The sequence below is a fragment of the Carcharodon carcharias genome, chromosome 20, assembly GCF_017639515.1.
Source record: "Carcharodon carcharias isolate sCarCar2 chromosome 20, sCarCar2.pri, whole genome shotgun sequence".
NCBI lineage: Eukaryota > Metazoa > Chordata > Chondrichthyes > Lamniformes > Lamnidae > Carcharodon > Carcharodon carcharias.
In genome coordinates, this window is record NC_054486.1 from 49722898 (window position 1) to 49743172 (window position 20275).

Sequence of the window (20275 nt, forward strand, 5' to 3'; positions counted from 1 at the left end):
CAGCTTATCGTACAAAAGCTTGTATTAATTTCTCAACAGCACGCTTCAATCATCCAATTTAGTTTTTCAAATAATACTCTTGATCACTGCCTTCACAGTAAATGCTATTATATACTGTATTTAAAAAGAGTTGGATCATAATCAATAAGGAAGAAAGAGATTTTACATTATTCATTTATTTCTAGGATCTGTTTTGACCCAGGCCTAATGAAATTATAAGTTGGATTTTTTCATCATCTTGAAATGATAGATCCAGGCTCTATTCTTAGTAGGATTATTGTACTACATCTATTCCAAATTGGCCTGCAAGTAGCTTCATTTAAATCTATAGTTTTTATCTGAAATAATGCATTTGTTGGGAGATATTAATATTTAACAAAAAGATGAACAAAATTTACCAATTTGATTTTGAACAGCATTGATCCAATACAAACTGGCAATGCTTAGATAGGATAATCTAAGATGCAAAATACTACAATATAGATTTAAAACACTGTGGGATCTGACTGTGCAAATGGATTAAGAGGCTGAAATGCATTTGCAAGCAAACCATATGGCAATGTACAATAATGTGTATTTGTGGCTTTCTTAACCCATTTGGGGGGGGTGTGGGAGAGAGAATATCTTTGGAAGTAGAATAAAGAGAATAGAAAATGCTTCCTGTATGTTTTCTAATTTTATTATATTGCACTTTTGTTATGTGCAATATAGAAAGGTGCCAGCAACTTGCCAAACATACAAAAAAAATCAAGTAAATATACATTGGCATGTTGGTTGAACAGATGGTATCGTACTGGTTAATGTTGCACATCAACTCGTGTAAAAGCAGCCAGCATGAATTCTCACAAAAAGCTAAGCTCTTAAAGCAATAACTACTTCGATTTTAATATTTGTAATTCAAAAAACCCATCACCTTCTCAAAACATTGAGAGATCAGCAATAAAGGATTTTAGCACTTCCAAAGACAACATTGAAAGTTGGTGAGCATATTATGCAATGCAAACATAGAACTCTAACTTTTCTATTAGGGCTGTAATGAAGGTTGCCTCTCACACGACTGAAAAATACAGTTAATGGTACACCCTTGGTCAGTGTAAAATTACATTAAGGTAAATTCACAAATTATTGCACAAGATATGCTAAACTACTTTAGTAATTTTGGTTACAGTTGGCGCAGTGTCTACAGGAAGAATGACATTCTCCTTGCTACACCAATCCCATTCAATTGAAAGGATTTCAACTGATTAACTAAATGCCTTGACAGAGGCTTAGGTAGTTTTGGGTGCAGAACATCTTGTGTAAGTGAGCTACCCAAATGTCTAATAGTATAGGCATTAAAGCATTACACTTTATTAACAGAAAGACCTGTTTCAGTTCTTGGTCTTTTCTGACATGGTTAATCCCACCAAGGTAACCACAGGCCTCAAGATCCCCTTTGTTATGTCCTGTGCTGAAACGAGCGAATGGTTGGCAAGAGCAGGCTGAATGGCGATGCCCTCTGATGCCAAATAGCCCTTGGCATTTACGCACCAGGGTCCCATTAAGAATGGCAAATTGAGACACTTGTTAGACACCTACAACATCCCAGTAAGAAAAAAGAAAATTGGAATATTCTAGTTCTAGGGATTAGAAGGAACTGATTTTTTTGTAATTTCATACATGTAATCCCCATTAAAAGCTCAGATTTTTGTCTATATGGAATGGGGTAAAAGAAAACAAGACAACCTTAAAAAGGAGTTTTATTAACATGGTACACATAATTTATATAACAAAGTTTGTTCATGACCATTTGTAGTTTTTAAAATTCCATTTTCATGCAAGATAAACACATCATAATTTTTGTTCACATTGTGCACAAATTGAGGAAATGCATAAAACCCTAAATTCATGATAGATCTTAATATAGGAGTTAATCTCCCAGACAATCCATATCTAGGTGGTTCTCAAACCAGCAAGACCACACCATGCTGAAAGAAAATGAAGTGATAATTGAAGTATGGTTCCGTTTTTGGTTGAAACAATTTTATGCTCATTTTACTTGTAGGCACATCCATGAAAATGTAATATCCTTCAATAAGCAAGGCATGGATATTAAAGCAGGGCTTTGTAACCATACCAGGGATTATTTTGGCACAAGTGATAGTATATGGCATAGGGAAAAAAACTTAAAATAGATCTCAGTATCTTTAATTGTCCTATTTCATTTATATGCAGTAGCCAATTTCCCACATCTGTCAGGAAACTTTTTAAATTCATCAGGTTATTCAGAAAGATTACTATCCAGCTGATCACCAGAATTACAGAGCTTTGTTTTCATTGTACTTTGTCAAGAATATAATGCACATCAATTGAACAAAAACAGTTTCAGTTTACACAAAACCACAGTCAGAAATAAGTACGTAATTCAATTTCACTGCCTTTACGCAAAACAGAGACCGGACATGCTCAGCAAATTCAGTCCAATTTGTTCAAATTATATTCTACAAGTATAATCACAACTGTTCAAGAACATAATACAAATGACCAATGTAATTATCAACAAAGTGTGCCTTTTTAAAATTCTCCATTTGTTTAGAATGTTCTTACAAGTCAGTGCTTGGTATAATCAATACACTTGGATGACAGCACTATGATGCATCTGTATTTTTGTTTGCCAAGCTTGAAATTCGGAAAGTGAAAGCAAATATGGTTCTACAATTTGACATTCCACACATTAGGCCTACTGTTAACATTTTCACATCCATTCTAACCGCTTTGTTCCATTCCACTGCAACAACTATGTTCGACACCAGTATAATGGTCTAGATTATTGAATAAAAATTTGAAGTACCACCAGCTTTTCCATCTGGCACCACTGGATATCACATTCATATGGATAAGATGGCATCTCATGTTCACTGGATGAACTGCAGCAGGAGGAGCAAGGCAGAGTTGTGCATTGGCTGGGGGGGGGTCTCAAATTCAGAAGCAGTACAAGCGTGCTCTATATAGGCAGTTTACTGGTCTCAGGCACTGCTTGAATCAAGTACCTTGAAGCAGAAGTCACAGTATTGACAAAATCTCTCCTCCCATTTTGACAAACAGATCAAGGGGGAATAGTTTAAGTGAACAGAGTGATAAACATAATAATATTGGTTTACTTAGTGAAAACATTACACACAAAATACACACAGAAAAATAAAAATAGCAAACTAGGAAAGTGACATTTATAAAGTATTTCACTCAAGTAACTTCTCGCCAGATAAGACTGAACATGTTTAATGGTCAAATATTTCTGCAAATGGAATTAATTGTATTTCACTAATTATAATTCAGATGTCACAGCACCTTCTTTGTTGTAGAGACAATACAAAAAGTCATACAAAAAAATAAAAGACTTGACAAGCATTATGAAGCTACATATGTTTGATGGTATATTTTCCTTTCTGTAGTTGAGAAATGTAAAGTTTTGATTTGCTGCTGTCTGTCCTCTTAAACCATACTTCATCATTGTTGATGGTTGTTATTGTGGCACTGAAAAATACAAAAATTTAGGTTATTGCCTTAAATGGGAAGATATTCTTACAAGCTTTCAAGGCATTCCATGAGTAATTGAGTCTGATTCTGTGCCTTGAGATTATGCCAGAGCACACAAATTTCTCTTTGCTAAAATAGAGGATGTGCAGTTTCAAACACTTAAACCTCACACCATAATTTCAGAGCATTAGCTGCTACCTCTTATTTTAAAATAAAGTTATTCTACGAGGTCATTGGTAGCAGAAGCTGACAATGCAGTTTACAACAAAATAAACTGCCAAATAGCTAAACTGACAAAAGCTTTGTATACAGCGACAATTTTTGGAAAACACTTACACAGACAGTGTATGAGAGAGAATAGTACAACAAATCATCGTTGTGAGACTAAATCTATTGGCTCTTGGTCCAATTGACCAGTGCTTATTCCACCTTATTTTCCAATGCTCTCTGCTACAGGTTTATGTCCAGTATCTTTTACCATGAGTTCCCAATCTTAGTGCACCAAGCGTAGGCACTGACTGAAAGAAACACCATCCATAGTCCTAATAATTTCTGATTTCGGCCTCTCCTTTTGAATGGAGAGAAACGGTACATGAAATGAGATGATGTTGAGAAATAGTTAGCCAGGCCAGCAGCATACAAGTCTTCCAAGTAATACATATATCCAGCTATACTACAAAGTACATATGTTGATAAAAATAGCACAAGCACAATTTACACTTTTATATATTTTCTGCAGAAATTCTTTTACACTATTTTCCAACATTTGGAACCTTATTGCAAAATTAGTAAATTTAAACATATAAAAATGCAAATTATAAACATGCACCATTTCAATTAACATCAGGGATGATAGAACAGCCAACAAATTAAGTTACAAACAACCAAAGAAATCTCAACATTTAAAAAGAAACCCCTGTTGCATCACTTAGGAGCAAATTAAAGGATGTATTTTTAATTTAGTGAACCTGCCAGCAAGCAGCAAATATTTATTAACAGTTTTCTTCCATGACAAAAAAAATAACAGTCTTATACAGACCCTACAGCCCCCATACTTATGGGAAAGAAGTAGAGAAGCTAGGAACCCCAGAAATGCTGGAAATGGGGAGGTTCTGACAAATTTAATGGTAGTCCTCATTAGAATTTTTTAGTCCATTTCCCACCTGGAAGTGCCTAGGGACGGTTACTGGCATCAAGATTAGGGATTATTTGAGGGGTGGGGTGGGCAGTAATCAAAGCACAGGAGTGAGGAAGGAGGCAAAGGTCACGGGGATGAGATCATGGCATGTTTGCCTGAGGATTGGGGTAAGTACATCTCTCCTGGCCCACAAGAAGTGCTGGAAAAGCACTTATCTGATGGATTCTGCAGTTGCTGCCTTGTTCCAGCTGCTGGGTTTCCCCAGCCCTGGGAAACCTGGCTTGCAACAGTCCAATTTAAAGCTTGCAAGATCTTTGGCTTGTAGCCTAACTAACATTAAAATCACTGACCTGCCTCGAGAGTGGCTTACTCGCATGTTACCAATCTTGACATGGTTAAGCCAAAGGTTTTGCAGTTGTTATCACATTATTTTTAAAATGATTTAACTCTTGCCATCCCTGACTGTCTTAGGCCCATTTTGGGGAAAGGAGGAAATTTCTTTTGCGTTAGGTACTGCAACTGCAAAATACAGTTTCTTGAAGGCTAGTACAGGTAACCCCCATTTAAAGCGAGTTCCAATAACGCTTTTTATTTTAGCGTGGTTTTTAAATTAAGGGACTTACCCAAAAATCACTGCCACCATTTTCACTTTAATGCCATTATTCGGCACGCGGCAGGAACCGCATTGTTACTGCATATGCTAAGTCTTTTTTCTTTTAAAAACTGTTACTGTCACCCCTCTCCAGGATCCCTCTCGCTCACCACTTCCCTCCCCCAGCTTCCTCCCGTTTGCTGCAAGGGAGTCAGGAGAGGGATGCTGAACTGGAGGGAGTGAGGGACAGCAAGCGGGAAGGAGCAAGAGAGGTAGGAAGCGGTAAGCAGGAGACAAGTCAAAAGAGTAATAAGTAGGTAGTAAGAGTAGGAGGAGGATTTTTGGGCCAGTCAGGTTCAAGGCAGCCAATAGATTTTTAATGTAAATACTACAGATTAGGAACGTAGTCCATCCTTAGTACATACTTTTTTTTATAGGAAAATGATTTTCCTTTAGCATGCCGTTTTTTTTAGAAACGCATGCTAAACAAGGTTAGCATAGACAGCAGTCAGCCAAGTAAAGACGCAATGATGAAGTCATTCAATTCAGCTTTTCAAAAAACAGGAAATCTGAGAGCATAACAGCTAACTTGAAAAAACTGAATATCTCCTTTCGAGGCAGAAATAAATATTTTAATTGTCTTGGAAACAGAGGGTAAACAAACTTAGTTTAAAAGCACTTCCTTCTCTCCACTTTCACACACACACTATGATTACTGAATTTGAGGTAGTCAATTTTCCTTTCCTTACTAATCCTTCACAAAACCCGTAACTCCTCTGTCAAGAAGACGACCTGCTCAAATGCTTCCACCAAACAACCCTCAGTTAATCCAATGAAGATTCCACTTGTACAAAAGCAAAATGCTGTGAATACTGGAAATCTGAAATAAGAACAAAAAATGCCAGAGAGCACGCAAAGGGAGTTGATAATATGACAAGAAAAAATATATTGACTAGAAGTGTGAACAGCAGAATCGTGAACATTGGCCATCTCAAAGCAAAATAAAGAGAGAAAAACAAAAAAGTTCTAAAGCCAGCAAAGCAAAAGGAAACAACATGGGGGCAAATGCTACGATCTGAAATTGCTAAACTTGAGAGTCTGGAAGGCCATTACGTGCCTAATCAAATGATGAGCTTACGTTCAGCTTCTTTGGAACATTGCAGGAGGCTGAAGACAGGGAGGTTGGAGTGACACTGTAGTGGACAACTAAAATGGTAGGTGACCCGAAGCACAAGGTCACACTTGCAGACTAAATGGTGGTGTTTGGCAAAGCAATCATCCAATCTGTTTTCTTAGACTGGCTGAGTATTTCTAGCATTTTCTGCTTTTAAATTCATATTTTGATTTTGCAATGTTGTTTAATTCACTGCCACTAGGAATGCTAACCTTGAATTTCAGCTCTTCCGTCTGATGGATTTCCTTTTCCTCTTCTATCTTATTCACCTTTATTGATTTCTATTTCCCTTCTCGTGTTTGATCAGGTATCTACAAAAACTCACTTTCAAAGTCACATCTCCTTTCTTAGCAACTGTCTCCACCCCTCATATTTCGCATCCATCCACAATTACAGATATCTCCAAGATTTTCAGCATTTCCCCAACCGTTGTTCTCATCACATCCTGAGATCCACACTCAATGTTATATGTTGGCACATTTATGCTCTTGACTACTCCAGAGCACTGACTCATTCTATCTTAAAGCTGTTCCGGTCCGCAGTTTCATTTCATCATTTGTCTCATCTGGTGCCTTAATAAAAAACATGTTTTCTTCCCTTCAGGTGTGGAGTACTGCAGGCTTCCACAATTCATGGTATGAATGTGCTCCCCAGATTCTTCTTACTCTGACCCCATCCCTTCTTCCAATCTCACGCCTTGTCATGTATTCACAATGCCCTCTGATCTGCCCTGCCTTGATCTTGAACAATCTGTTCTCAGCAAAGGCCTCAGCTTCATCTCCTTAAGGCCCACCAATTAATTTTGAGCTTGACATGACTCTGAGCTCTTCTTCCAATGCCTTTGCTTCTGCACCTTGCACCTCCTTCTTTGACCACACAGCAGATCCATTTACCTATTTACAATATCCTCACTCCAGCTGGACCCTTCCCTCTGGCATGACATCAGCTGTCTAAATTTCTCTGCTTCTCTCACTCACTCTAACTTACCACCCTCTGAACTTGCAGAGCTCCATTCTCTTTAGATCCAACTCTAATATTGTCAAACGTGCAGACATGGGTGGTATTGATGTTTGGCATTTTGACCTTCAACTAGGTGAGGCTGGACACCAACTCACTGACACTACCTTTTCCTTCTCCCTAGACCATGATCCCAACACCAATCATCAAGCCACCTTCACCAAGAGTGTCATTGACCTCATCTCCACTGGAGAGCTTGCCTCTATGACCTCCAACCTCATAATTCCCTAAAACTGAAGAAACTGTTTCTACCTTCTTCCCAAGATCTACAAACAGGAATGCCCTGGTAGACCCATCATTTCAGCTGTTCTTGCCTCTCAGAACAGGTTTCTTCCTATTTTCACTTTTTTCTCCCTTTATCTAGACTCTTCCCACCTACATCTATGAATCTACTCCTATACGCTATCATTTCAAAAGTGTCAAGTTTCCTGGCCCTAATCGCCTTGGACTTTCACGCTCTCTACATCTCCATCCCTCACCAGCGTAATCTAAGGGCTTTCGCTTTTTCTGAAAACAGAGGCCTTGAGCTCTGCTTCCACCACCTTTTGAACGAGAATGTTCCAAATACTCACGAACCTCAGGAAAAAAATTCTCATCTGTTTTAAATGGGTGACCCCATATTTTTAAACAGTGACCCCTAGTTCTAGATTCTCCCATAAGAGGAAACATCCTTTTCGCATCCATCCTGTCAAGACCCTTCGAGATCTTATTTTCAATCAAGTTGTCTCTTACTCTTCGAAACTCCAGCAGATACAAGCCTAGCATGTCCAAACATTCCTCATAAGACAACCCACCCATTCCTGATATTAGTTTAGTAAGCCTTCCCTGAACTGCTTCTAATGCATTTGCAACCTTCTTTAAATAAGGAGACCAATACTGTATGCAGTTCTCTAGATTTTGTCTCATCAATGCCCTGCATAACTGAAACATAACCTCTATTTTTGTATTCAATTCCCCTTGCAATAAACAATAACATTCTATTAACTTTCCTAATTACTTGATGTACCTGCGTACTAATCTTTTGCGATTCATGCACTAGGGCACCCAGATCCTTCTGTATCTCAGAGCTCTGCAATCTCTCACCATTTAGATATGCTTCTTTTTTATTCTTCCTGCTAAAATTGACAATTTCACATTTTCCCATATTATACTTCATTTGCCAGATCTTTACCCTTTGCAGCCTCATCTCCTCTTCACAACTGCCTTTCTTACCTATCTTTGTGTCATCAGCAAATTTAGCAACCATACCTTCAGTCCCTTCATCCAAGTCATTTATACAAATTGTGAAAAGTTGAGGCCCCAGCACGGATTCCTGTGGCACACCATTCATTACATCTTGCCTACCAGAAAAGGACCCATTAATGCCTGCTTTGTTGTCTACTAGCCATTCTATCCATGCCAATACATTACCCCCTACTCCATGGGCTTTTATTTTCTGCAATAACTTTGATGTGGCATCTTATCAAATGCCTTCTGGAAATCCAAGTACAGTACATCCACCGGTTCCCCTTTATCCACAGCACATGTTTCTTCAAAGAACCCCAATAAATTGGTTAAATAGGATTATCCTCTCAAAACAATGTTGCCTGATTACTTTGAATTTTTCCAAGTGCCCTGCTTTAACGTCCTTAATAATAGCTTCTAACATTTTCTCTAAGGCATATGTTAAAATCAACAGGCTTGTAGTTTCTTGCTTTCTGTCTCCCTCCCTTTTTGAATACAGGAGTGACATTCGCTGTTTTCCAATCTCATGGAACCCTCCTCGAATCTTGGGAATTTTGGAAAATTTAAAGCAACACATCAACTGTCTCACTGGCTACTTCTTTTAAAACTTAGAACGAAGTCCATCAGGACCCAGGCATTTGTCAGCCCACACCTCCAACAATTTGCTCAGTACCACTTCCCTGGTGATTGTAATTTTCTTGAGTTCTTCCCTTCTTTCGAATTCCTGATTTACAGCTATTTCTGGGGTGCTACTTGTATCCTCTATAATGAAGACCGATGCAAAATATCTGTTTAATTCATCTGCCATCTCCTCATTTTTCATTATTAATTCCCCAGACTCTCTCTCTCTCCAGAGGGCCAATGTTCACTTTACTTGCTCTTTTCCTTTTTAAATATTTGTAGAAACTCTTACTGTTTTTATATTTCTAGCTAACTTTCTCTCGTACTCTGATTTCCTCCTCACTAATCTTTTAGCCATTGTTTTTTTTAATATTCTGTCCAATCTTCTGACCTGCTATTCATCCTTGTGCAATTATATGCTTTTTCTTAAAGTTTGATACTATCCAACATTCATAGTTAGCCACGGACGGTGGGTCAGCCCCTTGGAATTTTTCTTTCTTGCTGGAATCTATCTATTCAGTGTATTCTGAAATATTCTTTTAAATGTCTGCCACTGCATCTCTACTGACCAACCCCTTAACCTAACTTGCCAGTTCACTTTCGCGAGCTCTGCTTTCATGCTCTTGTAATTACCCTTATTTAACTTTAAAAATACTAATCTTGGATCCACTCTTCTCTCCCTCAAACTGAATGTAAAATTCAACCTTTTTATGATCACTGCTATCCAAGGCTTCTTCAGAGGTCATTGATCAATCCTATCTCATTGCACAATACCAAGTCTAGAATAGTCTGCTCTTTTGTTGGCTCCAGAACGCGCTGTTCTAAGAAACAATCCCAAAAACATTCTATGAACTCATCTAGGCTACCTTTGCCCATCTGATTTTTCCAGTCTATATGTAGATTAAAATCCCCCATGATTATTGGCCATCAACTAATCTTCACCTTGACTACACTTCCTCACAGCTAGCTAATAGAACTCAATTCCATTCCCCCAGTACCTCCATTGCCTATGTTCTGACAATGCAACCTTCCATGCTAGCACCTGATGTGTTTTCCTTTTTCCTCAACTGAGGACTCTCTTCCACCCCACAGTGGTTGACTGGGCCCCTAACGTGTCTGTTTCATTTTACGTACTTCTGTTCTTGCTCCTTCTCCTCCCTCCCTCAACCAAGATTTGGTTCCTCTGTCTTCACTTTACACCCCATCAGCCTCTGTACTCAATAGATCATCCATCTTCGCTTCTGCTACCTCCAGCATAACACCACCACCAAACATATCTTTCCCTTCTCTGTCAGCATTCCAAAGGACCATTCCCTCCGTGAGATTCTGAGCTACTCCTCATTCACCCCTAACACTCACTTCCTACAGTAGCTTTCTGTGCACGCAGAGGAGTGCATGCGAAACAGTGATTTACTTGTACTTTGTCAATGTAGTAGACTGTTTCCACTGATTATGATGCAGTCTTCTTTATCTTGGGGTGACCAAATGCAGATTGGAGGTGTATCACAAAGCAGTCACCCTCGACACTGCAAGCGTGACCTTGAGCTTCCGGTTGCCTGTCATTTTAATTCTGAACCTTGTTCCCGCTCTGAATTTTCTGTCCTTGTCTCCTGCAGTGTTCCAATGGAGCTCAACTTAAGCTCCTGGAACAGCGTCTTTTGATTGGTCATTTTACAGCCCTCCAGACTCAACATTGAGCTCAACGATTTCAGATCATAACTTCTGCCCCTTTCTCTTTCCTTTATCTTTGCTGATTTTGGATTTTTATTTTACTTTTGGATGGCAGATTTTTCTATTCAAGCTTTCTCTAAACAAATCTTTTGTTTCTTTACTTGTCCTTTATTACTCCCTTTTCCCTTGCACCATGAACTCTTTTGTCATTTAATCTCTCCTGCCCTCGACCTTAAAAGGCTTTCTTTTTTTGTTGTTTTTCGTACCCTTCCACTGGCTTAAAACATATTACACCTCTAACTTCCCACTTCTGATGGAAGAGCATCATCCTGAAATGTTAATTTTGCTTCTCTCTATTGATGCTTCCAATACCTTCTATTTTTATTTCAGATTCCCAGTAGGTTGTATCTCGCTCCCTCCACCACAACAGGGAAGCTCCTGACATTTGTCCACAGAACCACAACTGAGATTGGGAATCAAGTAGAGTGGAAAAGAAATCTGCAACTCCACAGTACACATCCTTGGTGTTGTCATTACTAATCAATAAATAACACTAACTGGGTTCAACTTGTAACATTTACTACAGAATCAAGAAATATTTGTCAAGTGAAAATAGGCAATGAGGCTGAATATATTTTCAAAGAAACACCTCTTCACATATAAGTTAAGTCAATGCCACATTCCCCCTCCCCAAATTATATAGTCAGTAAGTTGAGAAATTGTATTTCCATCGAAAGTTGTGAATACTTCAATAATTTGAGGAAAAAAATATATAATTGCCTTATGGGATAGTCATCTTTCTTGTCAATACATATAGTCTGCCCACGGCTGTACCACTCCCCATCATAAAATAATCTGCCATCTTCTGATCTGGCACTGTGAAGCTGTTTTTCCGTCTTGGTGGATGCTGAAGTTTAAATAAAAATAATGTAAATACAGTGTAATGGTAATAATAGAACACCAATAAATTATTAAAATTTTACATTTCTACTCACCATCTGCCTTTACTCTATGTGGTCCAAGTGTAGCCATTGCCTGAAACAAAATTCAGTATATTAAATTTTACTTGCTGCAAAGATTTTAAGAAATTTGTATACAGAAATCTTCATTAGGTTGTTATCCATTTTATTTCATCAATTACCACAGCCTAAATTAGTGCAGATATCATTTGCCTCATTTTGGAAAGTGATGGTGTTGTTGGGGCGGGGGTTCGTGGGCAGTGAAATGATCAATGTATGCAAAATGAAAAGAAACTAATTGAGTATCTAATTGGAATGTAAAAGAATAGTTAAATTAATGATTTACCATAGTAATACGCAGCATGGCTGAGAAACAAAGATACATTTCCTGCAAAGGAATTGCTCCACAAGAACAAACCAAACCCGCAACAAAAGCTGCGTAGGATGCAAGATGCATGGTGGGTCCATCAAGCTGAGGGTTGAGAGTCTATGGTGATCAGCACACTGTGAAGAATTTCTATAAAGCTCTGAAGACTGTGTATAGTCTTCCCTCATGCAGCTACTCACTTGTTCTCAATGCTGATGGGGAATCTGTCCTGATGGGATAGGACAGTTATCAAAGAGCAGCTGGGCTGAGCATTTTAGGTGTGTGCTTAACTGCACATCCACCGTAAATGGGGTAGCTATAGGGATGCAGGCTAGCCCAGATGTGAAAAACTTGACAGCAAACCATCTATTGTGGAGGTTGACAAATACATCATACCCCTACCCTCAAGGAAAGCTCCAGGCTCAGATGCGATCCCAGGAGAAATTTACGAATCTAGGGGAGCCCAGGTAGCCAAAAGTTATATTGCTGAAGGTGGGATCAACAAACCATTGCTCAGGAATTCAAGAATGCTATGATTGATCACTTGTTTAAAGGAAAAGGACAAAAATCTGTATATGACAACCAGAGAGGAATCTCGCTGCTTGTGATAGCTGGTAAGATTCTAGCAAAAGTTCTGTCAAAAGACTGGTAAGGCATAACAGAACATGAACTGCCAAAAAGTTAAAGTGGGTTCAGAAAAGACAAGGGCACTTGCGACATGATCTTAACCCCTTGGCAAATACAGGAGAATTGCTGCAAAAGACAGATGGGATGGAAACAACCCATTGGATGGGACACATGCCTTTGCTGACCTGACCAACGCTTTTAACACAGTAAATACCGCGGCCTTGTGGAATGTCTTAGCCAAACTTGGATCTCCTGATAGAGCTATAAGTCTGATGCAACTGTTTCATGATGGAATGGTGGGCAGAGTCACTGACTGTGGTGAATACACTGACCCATTTGACGTAACAAGTGATGTGAAGCAGGGATGTCTCATGGCCCCTGTGCTCTTGGTATATTCTTTGCTGCCATGCTTTCTGGGGCATGTGATGGAAATGTTGATGGAATATACATCCAATTCAAAACAGATGACAACCTCATCAGCCTAAGATGACTGAAATCCTCAACTAAGGTATCAGAGATGGTACGGGATTTGCTGTTTGCCAATGACTGTGACTTGGACACACTGTGTGCATGGCCTTCAAAGATCATGGACTGCTTTTCAAAAGCAGCTGACAACTATTGGCTAACCATCAGCTTAAGAAAGACAGAGATACTCCACCAACCAAACCAAATTCTGACATATCCCACCTACTATTAATATCAATGACAAAACCATGAAGGTTGTAATTAATCCAGCTCAGAAGCACAATCTCCAGAAACATCTGCATTGACAGCGAGGTGGCAAACACAATTGCTAGAGCAAGTTCAGCAGCTACTTGTTTACGCAAGAGACTGAAGGAAATGAGGTATCAAACTTACAACAAAACTTGTTGCGTACAAAGTCGTGATAATACCTACCCCTTCTATATACTAGAGACACATGGACCACCTATTAAGCATTAGGCAGATTCCATCTGAGATGCATTCAGACCATCATGAATGTCAAATGGGAAGGTAAGGTGTCCAACACTGAGGTACTTCAAAGAACAGAACTGTCTGGAATTGAAGCACTCATCATTAGACCTCTGATCACATGGAAAGAACGTGTAGTACGATGACTGACGATGAAGTCCTTAAGGTGGTCATGTATTCACAACATAAATTGGGACACCTCCAAGGTAGGTCAAGATTAAGGTTCAAGGGCTCCTCAGGAAATGTGGCAAATCCACACAGAACCAGGAAAACAATGCACAAGAAATAACTACCTTGGGAGCAATCTCGAATAGTGGGGTTATTTTCTTCAAATAGCAAAGAATACGGGCAGCAAAGGACAAAAGGCAAGCTAGGAAGTTCGGGCAGTCCCAACAAAAATCATACAATTTAACCTTGCCCGCACTGTGGAAAACCATGCACATTTGCAATCGAGCTTCATAGCCTCATTAGAATGCCCAGATGACTCTGTGCAAGTAAGAAACGGCCATCTTGGCTAACAAAGAGAAACTGGTGACATAGTAACACGAAGGAAAAAATTTTAACCCTATATGCATTAATAGTAAGTGCAAAAGAAACACTTACATAGAATCCTATTACACCTCTCAAAAGCGGTTCAAATTAAATGCATTGACTGTTATGTATGCAAATGGAACAGTCATTTTGCACATAGTAAGAGCCGATAAATAACAAAATGAATGGCCAGGTAATCTGCTTATTGATGGTGATACTTGAGGATGGAATGTTGATCAAGATACTGAGAGAAGTTTCTGCTCTTCTTCAAATGGTACCATGGGATCTTTTACATTCACCCAAACAACACCTTGATTTGACATCTCAGACAAAAGACACCACTTCCAAGAATGCAACACTCTGACTGCATGAAAATCACACAGCCTAAATTACAAGCCCAAACCATAGCTTGAGGCATCATAGGCACGGATGCAAGTGAGATGATAGTGTTTATTTAAACGCAACTGTTTTACACTAGTGGAGTTATGCATGCTTATAGTGGTGGTACTAGCTTCTTCAGATACTGGAATGCCCAGCCTGCACAGCCCATTCTTCAAGCACACAAATGTAAGGAGAGGAGCGAGGGTACATTAGTAAGTAGGTTGGTTTTAGTGTACCTCAGGATGCACAATAGGTGCTGTGACATTCCAACAATTCTAGTGCTTTAGCATGGCTCCAATGCAAAACCACCTATTTAAGTAGAACTCAGATGATTAGTTCAGGGACACCATTTTAGGATTTGGCAATATTGGGTCGAATCTGCTGAAGTATAGCAATCATTGTCTCTGCTCTGCTCCTATTTACTTAACTTGCACTGGAGTTCCACATTTCTCGCTTTGGACTTCCGTGCTGGGCCTCCTCAGAAATGTCGAGGATACTTGCTCTTGCAGGCCTTCCTCATAATGCAGGAGCGTCAGGGGGAAGCCAAACTACACCCACTTTTGATGGCACAAGCTGCCGTTTTCTGGTACGTTTACATGTCCCAAAGCCACTTTCAGAAGCTACAGAGAGAAGGCAACTGTGTAAGCTAAGTGGGCAAGGGGGGCAGGTGGCTGAGGGACCAGGGTGGCAGGTGAGTGGGTGAGGGAGTACAGTGGGTCAGATGGGGGTTGGGGGTATACCGGGGGTTGGGAAGCAGTCGGCAGGGGTTGGGGGGTGGGATGTAGCCTGGTCAGGCATCAATAGTATAGTTACCCAGAGTTGGAACTGGTTTTGATCCTCTGGGGAATGACCATCTGGAGATCAGAAGTTCTGGGCCATTATCTTATGCATATAATTCCACAGTTACCCTGACACTGGAAAGAATGGCAGCATAAAACACTGACAGTAAACAAGTTGCTCTACTGGGAGGATGCTGTCCTTCTGTACAAGTATTTTAAATTCACCTTGAAAAGGATGCAGTCTGTTAGCAGATGTAGAGAATCATTGGCAGCTAAATCTTGCATGCCAGATTGCTGAAATGCAGCAAATGGAAATACAAGAGGGTAAAGTCAATTTTTTTTTACTTAAATTGGTCAAAGTCACACTCAAGAACAGTTTTCAGTTAATAAACCAAAATGTCCCTAAAATTTAACCCTTAAGTTTAGCGTTCTAACAGCATAACAGTTTCTTCTACTAATCAACCTAAATAATCAAAATCAACCATATAAGTATTGTGCTATGCTCATATTGGCTACCATCAGAGAAAAAAAACTTTTACTTTGATTGATTTAAGTGTTAAAACCAGTTGACACACCAGTTTGAATAAATGATGCGAGGTACATCATTACCTTTAGAGATGGGGTGGAAAAAGAACGCAAGTGAGACTGACAAAATGTGTTATATACATGCCTGTCCTGAACAGATCCTAAAATCCATGTTTTTCCCAAATTAGCCAGCAAAATCAATCTTGAAAATCACTGCTAGCCTGCTGAAAACTGGGGTTGGCCTTGTGTTGTTTGTCATGCTGGCAAGAAAACAGTAAATCAAAAACAGAATATAGGTGGTTATTTTAGCACATAATTCAGATATTATGATGTTCTGGGGGCTCCTGTTATTAAACATATCTTTGGCTTCCATTTTCAGATTATTCTTACAGGGAAGCCTTAGTTCCTGAGCGTTATTCAGGTATCAAGGTAAAATTCATAGTGTATCCAGGAAACAAACACAACTCTAGTTATTTCCAGTCACTAGTTTTATCATTCAATCTCATTTGTCTTTCTTGTCTTTGAGTGGCAGCAGAATGACAGTGAGGTTCCAACTGCCAAGCATATTTATTAAACAATAAGTAAAAAGTAGCAATGACACAACATAAAGCAGCAAAATATTGTAAATGCTGGAAATCTAAAATAATAAGATAATGCTGGAAACACTCAGCGTGTCAGGCTTTCTTGCCTCTGTACTTGCTTAAAAGCTGTTAATCTCCAACATCTTCCAGCCTGATCTAAGATCAACTACAAAAAAAGCTAACTCTCAATATCTGTCTAGCTTGAGAGTGTTCCAGCATTTTCTGCTTTTACACATATTACAATATGTACTAAGTTTTGCTAACTCAAGTAGTAAAAAATAGTTTGCAGTAATTGTGCTAAATTACGATTTTTAAGCTGTTCTCTTTTTTGCTCTAGAAGGTACCTGACCAACTCTGAAGGCTCTGCAGAGACCGGATTTGAAAAAGACAGGCTTATGCATAAATTCAACTTTTAATTGAGGGTAAGTACTCAAATTCAAAAAATGCTGCCAATCAAAAACATATTTGAATAGATTGTGCAAATGTTTGTATTTGAATTGAATAGGTTGACTTTTTTTATTCTTTGATGGGATGTGAATGTTGTTGGCAAGGTCAGCATTTATTGCTCATTCCTAATTGCCCTTGAGAAGGTGGTGGTGAGCTATGTTCCTGAATTGCTGCAGTGTATTGAGCGTCTGGGCATCTGCCTGACAATAACCACTGATAAAGGAACAGTTGTATTAATAAGCTTGAATATTCTTCTGTGACTGAAGCTGGTTTCCAGTCCCTTTATGTATTATGAAAAAGTTAAAAGAAACTCAAAGTTAAATCATAATCAAAAATATTTAATTTTTATGAGTTTAAGTATTTCATGGTTATGACATCATAATTAAGGATAATTCAGGGTGGGGGAAATTCTTAATGATGTCACATTAAAAAAATGTTTTAGTTATTGAAATGTGGCATAAAGAGTCATAGGATATGATGCACACCCTTGTTACTTTATTGCTGTTGGTCATTTGAAACCTCTCTGTAAAAACTATTGCTGAGATACAAAGCATAAACTAGTTTCTCTACACATGATAAAGAAAACGCAATATGTCATTCCAAGACACTAGCTCAGCTTGCTTTGAGAAGATATTAATAAACTACACAAGCATCATTGGCATGAATAATTGCCTTGAAACACGCACCTACGTGAAGCGTTAGCATCATTTTCAACTGAACAAAAATATGAATTTAAATAAGTAACACGTGCATATTTTAGATGTCATTTTGGTACTATAATTCCACATTTCTAGAAATGTTACTTCTACTTTCATATAGAACAATCCTGTAGAGCACTACATGTGAAATTCTATAACGGCAATATTTTGTCTAAAATGCTTTCGCAAAGAAAATTTATTCCAATGAAATAAATTAGATTTTGTTTTGGAAAAGCAACATTTGTTGAATACAATGATAGGTTCCTCAAAATAACATGGTTTTTAAAAATGCAGAATTGTGTTGCTCAAGCACCATAATAATCAGACAGAGGTCAATACTTTCCAACTACAAAATATGTTATATGAAAGGGACACATCATATGAAGAAACATACTTTTCTAATTGTTGTCCAATCTTCAAGTATATCAAGATCTTGTAACATGTAAACTACATAAGGACGTATGCTGGTTAAGGAAATTCCCAGAATCTGAATATTAATTCAGTTTTCTCTAAAATCAGAATATATAATAAAAAAAAATCAACAAGCACAGAATGCGTAAAAATAAGGCACATTGTGTCCTATTATTTACAAGGTAACATACAGAGTGATCACATTTTTAAAATATTAAAACACATACTAATTTACAAAGCGCATTTCTAATACTGCAAAGAACTCTCATTATACATTAAAACACACACTAAATATATGAAGTAATTTTAATAGAAGCCCAGTCGGTATAACAGCCAATAGAAATTTTTTTGCATCTGTTTACCGGTTGACTTTTCTGAAGTACTTGCTTTGCTGTAAAGATGAACTAAAAAAAGGATATCAGAGACAACTACTGGCTTTTTCTTTTTGTCTGGGCTAAATGGATCTTTTCTCTTATTTTTTCTGGACTGTAGCTCATCATTCCATAGCTCTGAAAGATACAGGTTACAATTTATGACTGCAAATAGTGTACTTAAACATGAGAATGATCACTCATTTTTAAAACTTAAATTATCAGTAGTTTTACATCACATTTGTCAGATTAACAAGAAGCAAAAACATCATTGTAGAACTGCCAAGTTCCTTTACCTATTTTATTTCTTTTAACATAATGAATTTTAAAAGTTTACAATACTGTAGTACAACAATGAAGTGCTAACCTTCAAATCATTTATTAAGTATACTTAGTTTGAACCAACAAGCTGACATACCTGACGTGATGTCAATGCTGTGCCGGTCTTCTTCAAGGCGCCGGATTCTCTCCTCCAGTTCACTTTGTAAAGTATCATACAGAAGCAGCTTCTCACTCTAGCAAGCAGCAGAATATAGGTTAATTATATGGAATGATTTTATATTGCATATATTTACTTCTTTTTCTTAATTTATTCATTCTCAGGATGTGAGCACCATTGTGGCATTTACTGTAGCATTCACTGAGATGGTGGCAGTCGTTTTCCTTCTTGATCTACGGCATTCTGCGTTGGGACAGTGTTCAATAATGTTGCTAGGTTGTTAGTTGCAGGATTTTGACCCTGCAATATTAAAGAAAGAGTAATATATGTCTCAGTTAGGATGATGTGTGGCTTGGAGGTCATGGTGTCCCAATGCACCTACTGCACTCATCCTTCAAGGTGGTGCAAATCAAGGATTTTGTAGGTGCTACCAAAGAAGTCCTGGTGAGATGGTGCAGTGTATCTTTTAGATGGTTCACAAAGCAGCCATGGTATGCCGATGGTGGAGGGATGGGACATTTAAGTCAGTGGATGGTTTGTCAATCAAGTGGACTGCTTTGTTCTGGATAGTATGAAGCTTTGCGAGTGCCTTTGGAGCAGCAACCATCCAGGCAGGTGGAAAGAATTCTATCATTCTCCTGATGTGCTTTGTAGGTGGTAGAGTGGTGTAACAGAGTCAGGAGGTGAGTCACTCTCTGCAGAATAATCATTGCTCCAGCCTGCCCTAATTGCTGCAACATTTATGTAGCTGGCCAGTTTAGTTTCTGGGCAATGGTGATCCCAGGGAGGTTGATGGTGGGTGAACTCTTGTGATGGTACTGACAATGAATGTCAAGGGAATATGGTTATGCACTCTCTTGTTGCGATGATTCTCTGACACTTGTGTGGCCTGAATGATACTAGCTACTTATCAGTACAAACTTGGAGGTTGCCCAGATTTTCCTGCATACAGCTTAGACTGCCAAGTTCAGTGAAAAGCCTCACTTTTGAAGTTGTGAATGAGGGAAGATCATTAATAAAGCAGTCGACAATAGTTGGGTCCTGAGAAACTTGTGTAACAATATCCTGGGGCCAAGATGATAGTCCTCCAACAACTATAACCATTCAGATATGACTCCAGCCACTTGAGAATTTACAGTTGAACCCCACAGACTTCAGGTTTACTTGGCCAATGCCCCACAAAGGCAAATATTTGGACTAAAGCTGTAATGGGGTTTGCCATCAGGTATTTGGCAGCGCCCAGATTAAGCATTGG

At 38.6% G+C, this 20275-nt stretch overlaps 1 protein-coding gene across 4 annotated transcripts in view; it reads right to left on the minus strand.

Moving 5' to 3' along the window:
- Positions 1-1726: 1726 nt before the first annotated feature.
- Positions 1727-20275, minus strand: part of brms1la (BRMS1 like transcriptional repressor a) — a 62560-nt gene continuing 44011 nt past the window's right edge. For 2 of the 4 annotated variants that reach the window (XM_041214888.1, XM_041214886.1), the window contains exons 5-11: positions 19000-19096; positions 18630-18719; positions 18194-18258; positions 15774-15842; positions 11949-11988; positions 11734-11860; positions 1727-3513 (exon numbers count right to left, since the gene is read on the minus strand). In XM_041214888.1, coding sequence (XP_041070822.1) covers positions 3396-3513; positions 11734-11860; positions 11949-11988; positions 15774-15842; positions 18194-18258; positions 18630-18719; positions 19000-19096 — 606 coding nt within the window. In that variant the 3' untranslated portion in view covers positions 1727-3395. The remainder of the gene's footprint in view (positions 3514-11733; positions 11861-11948; positions 11989-15773; positions 15843-18193; positions 18259-18629; positions 18720-18999; positions 19097-20275) is intronic. The other 2 variants (XM_041214890.1, XM_041214889.1) reach the window with 1 other exon arrangement.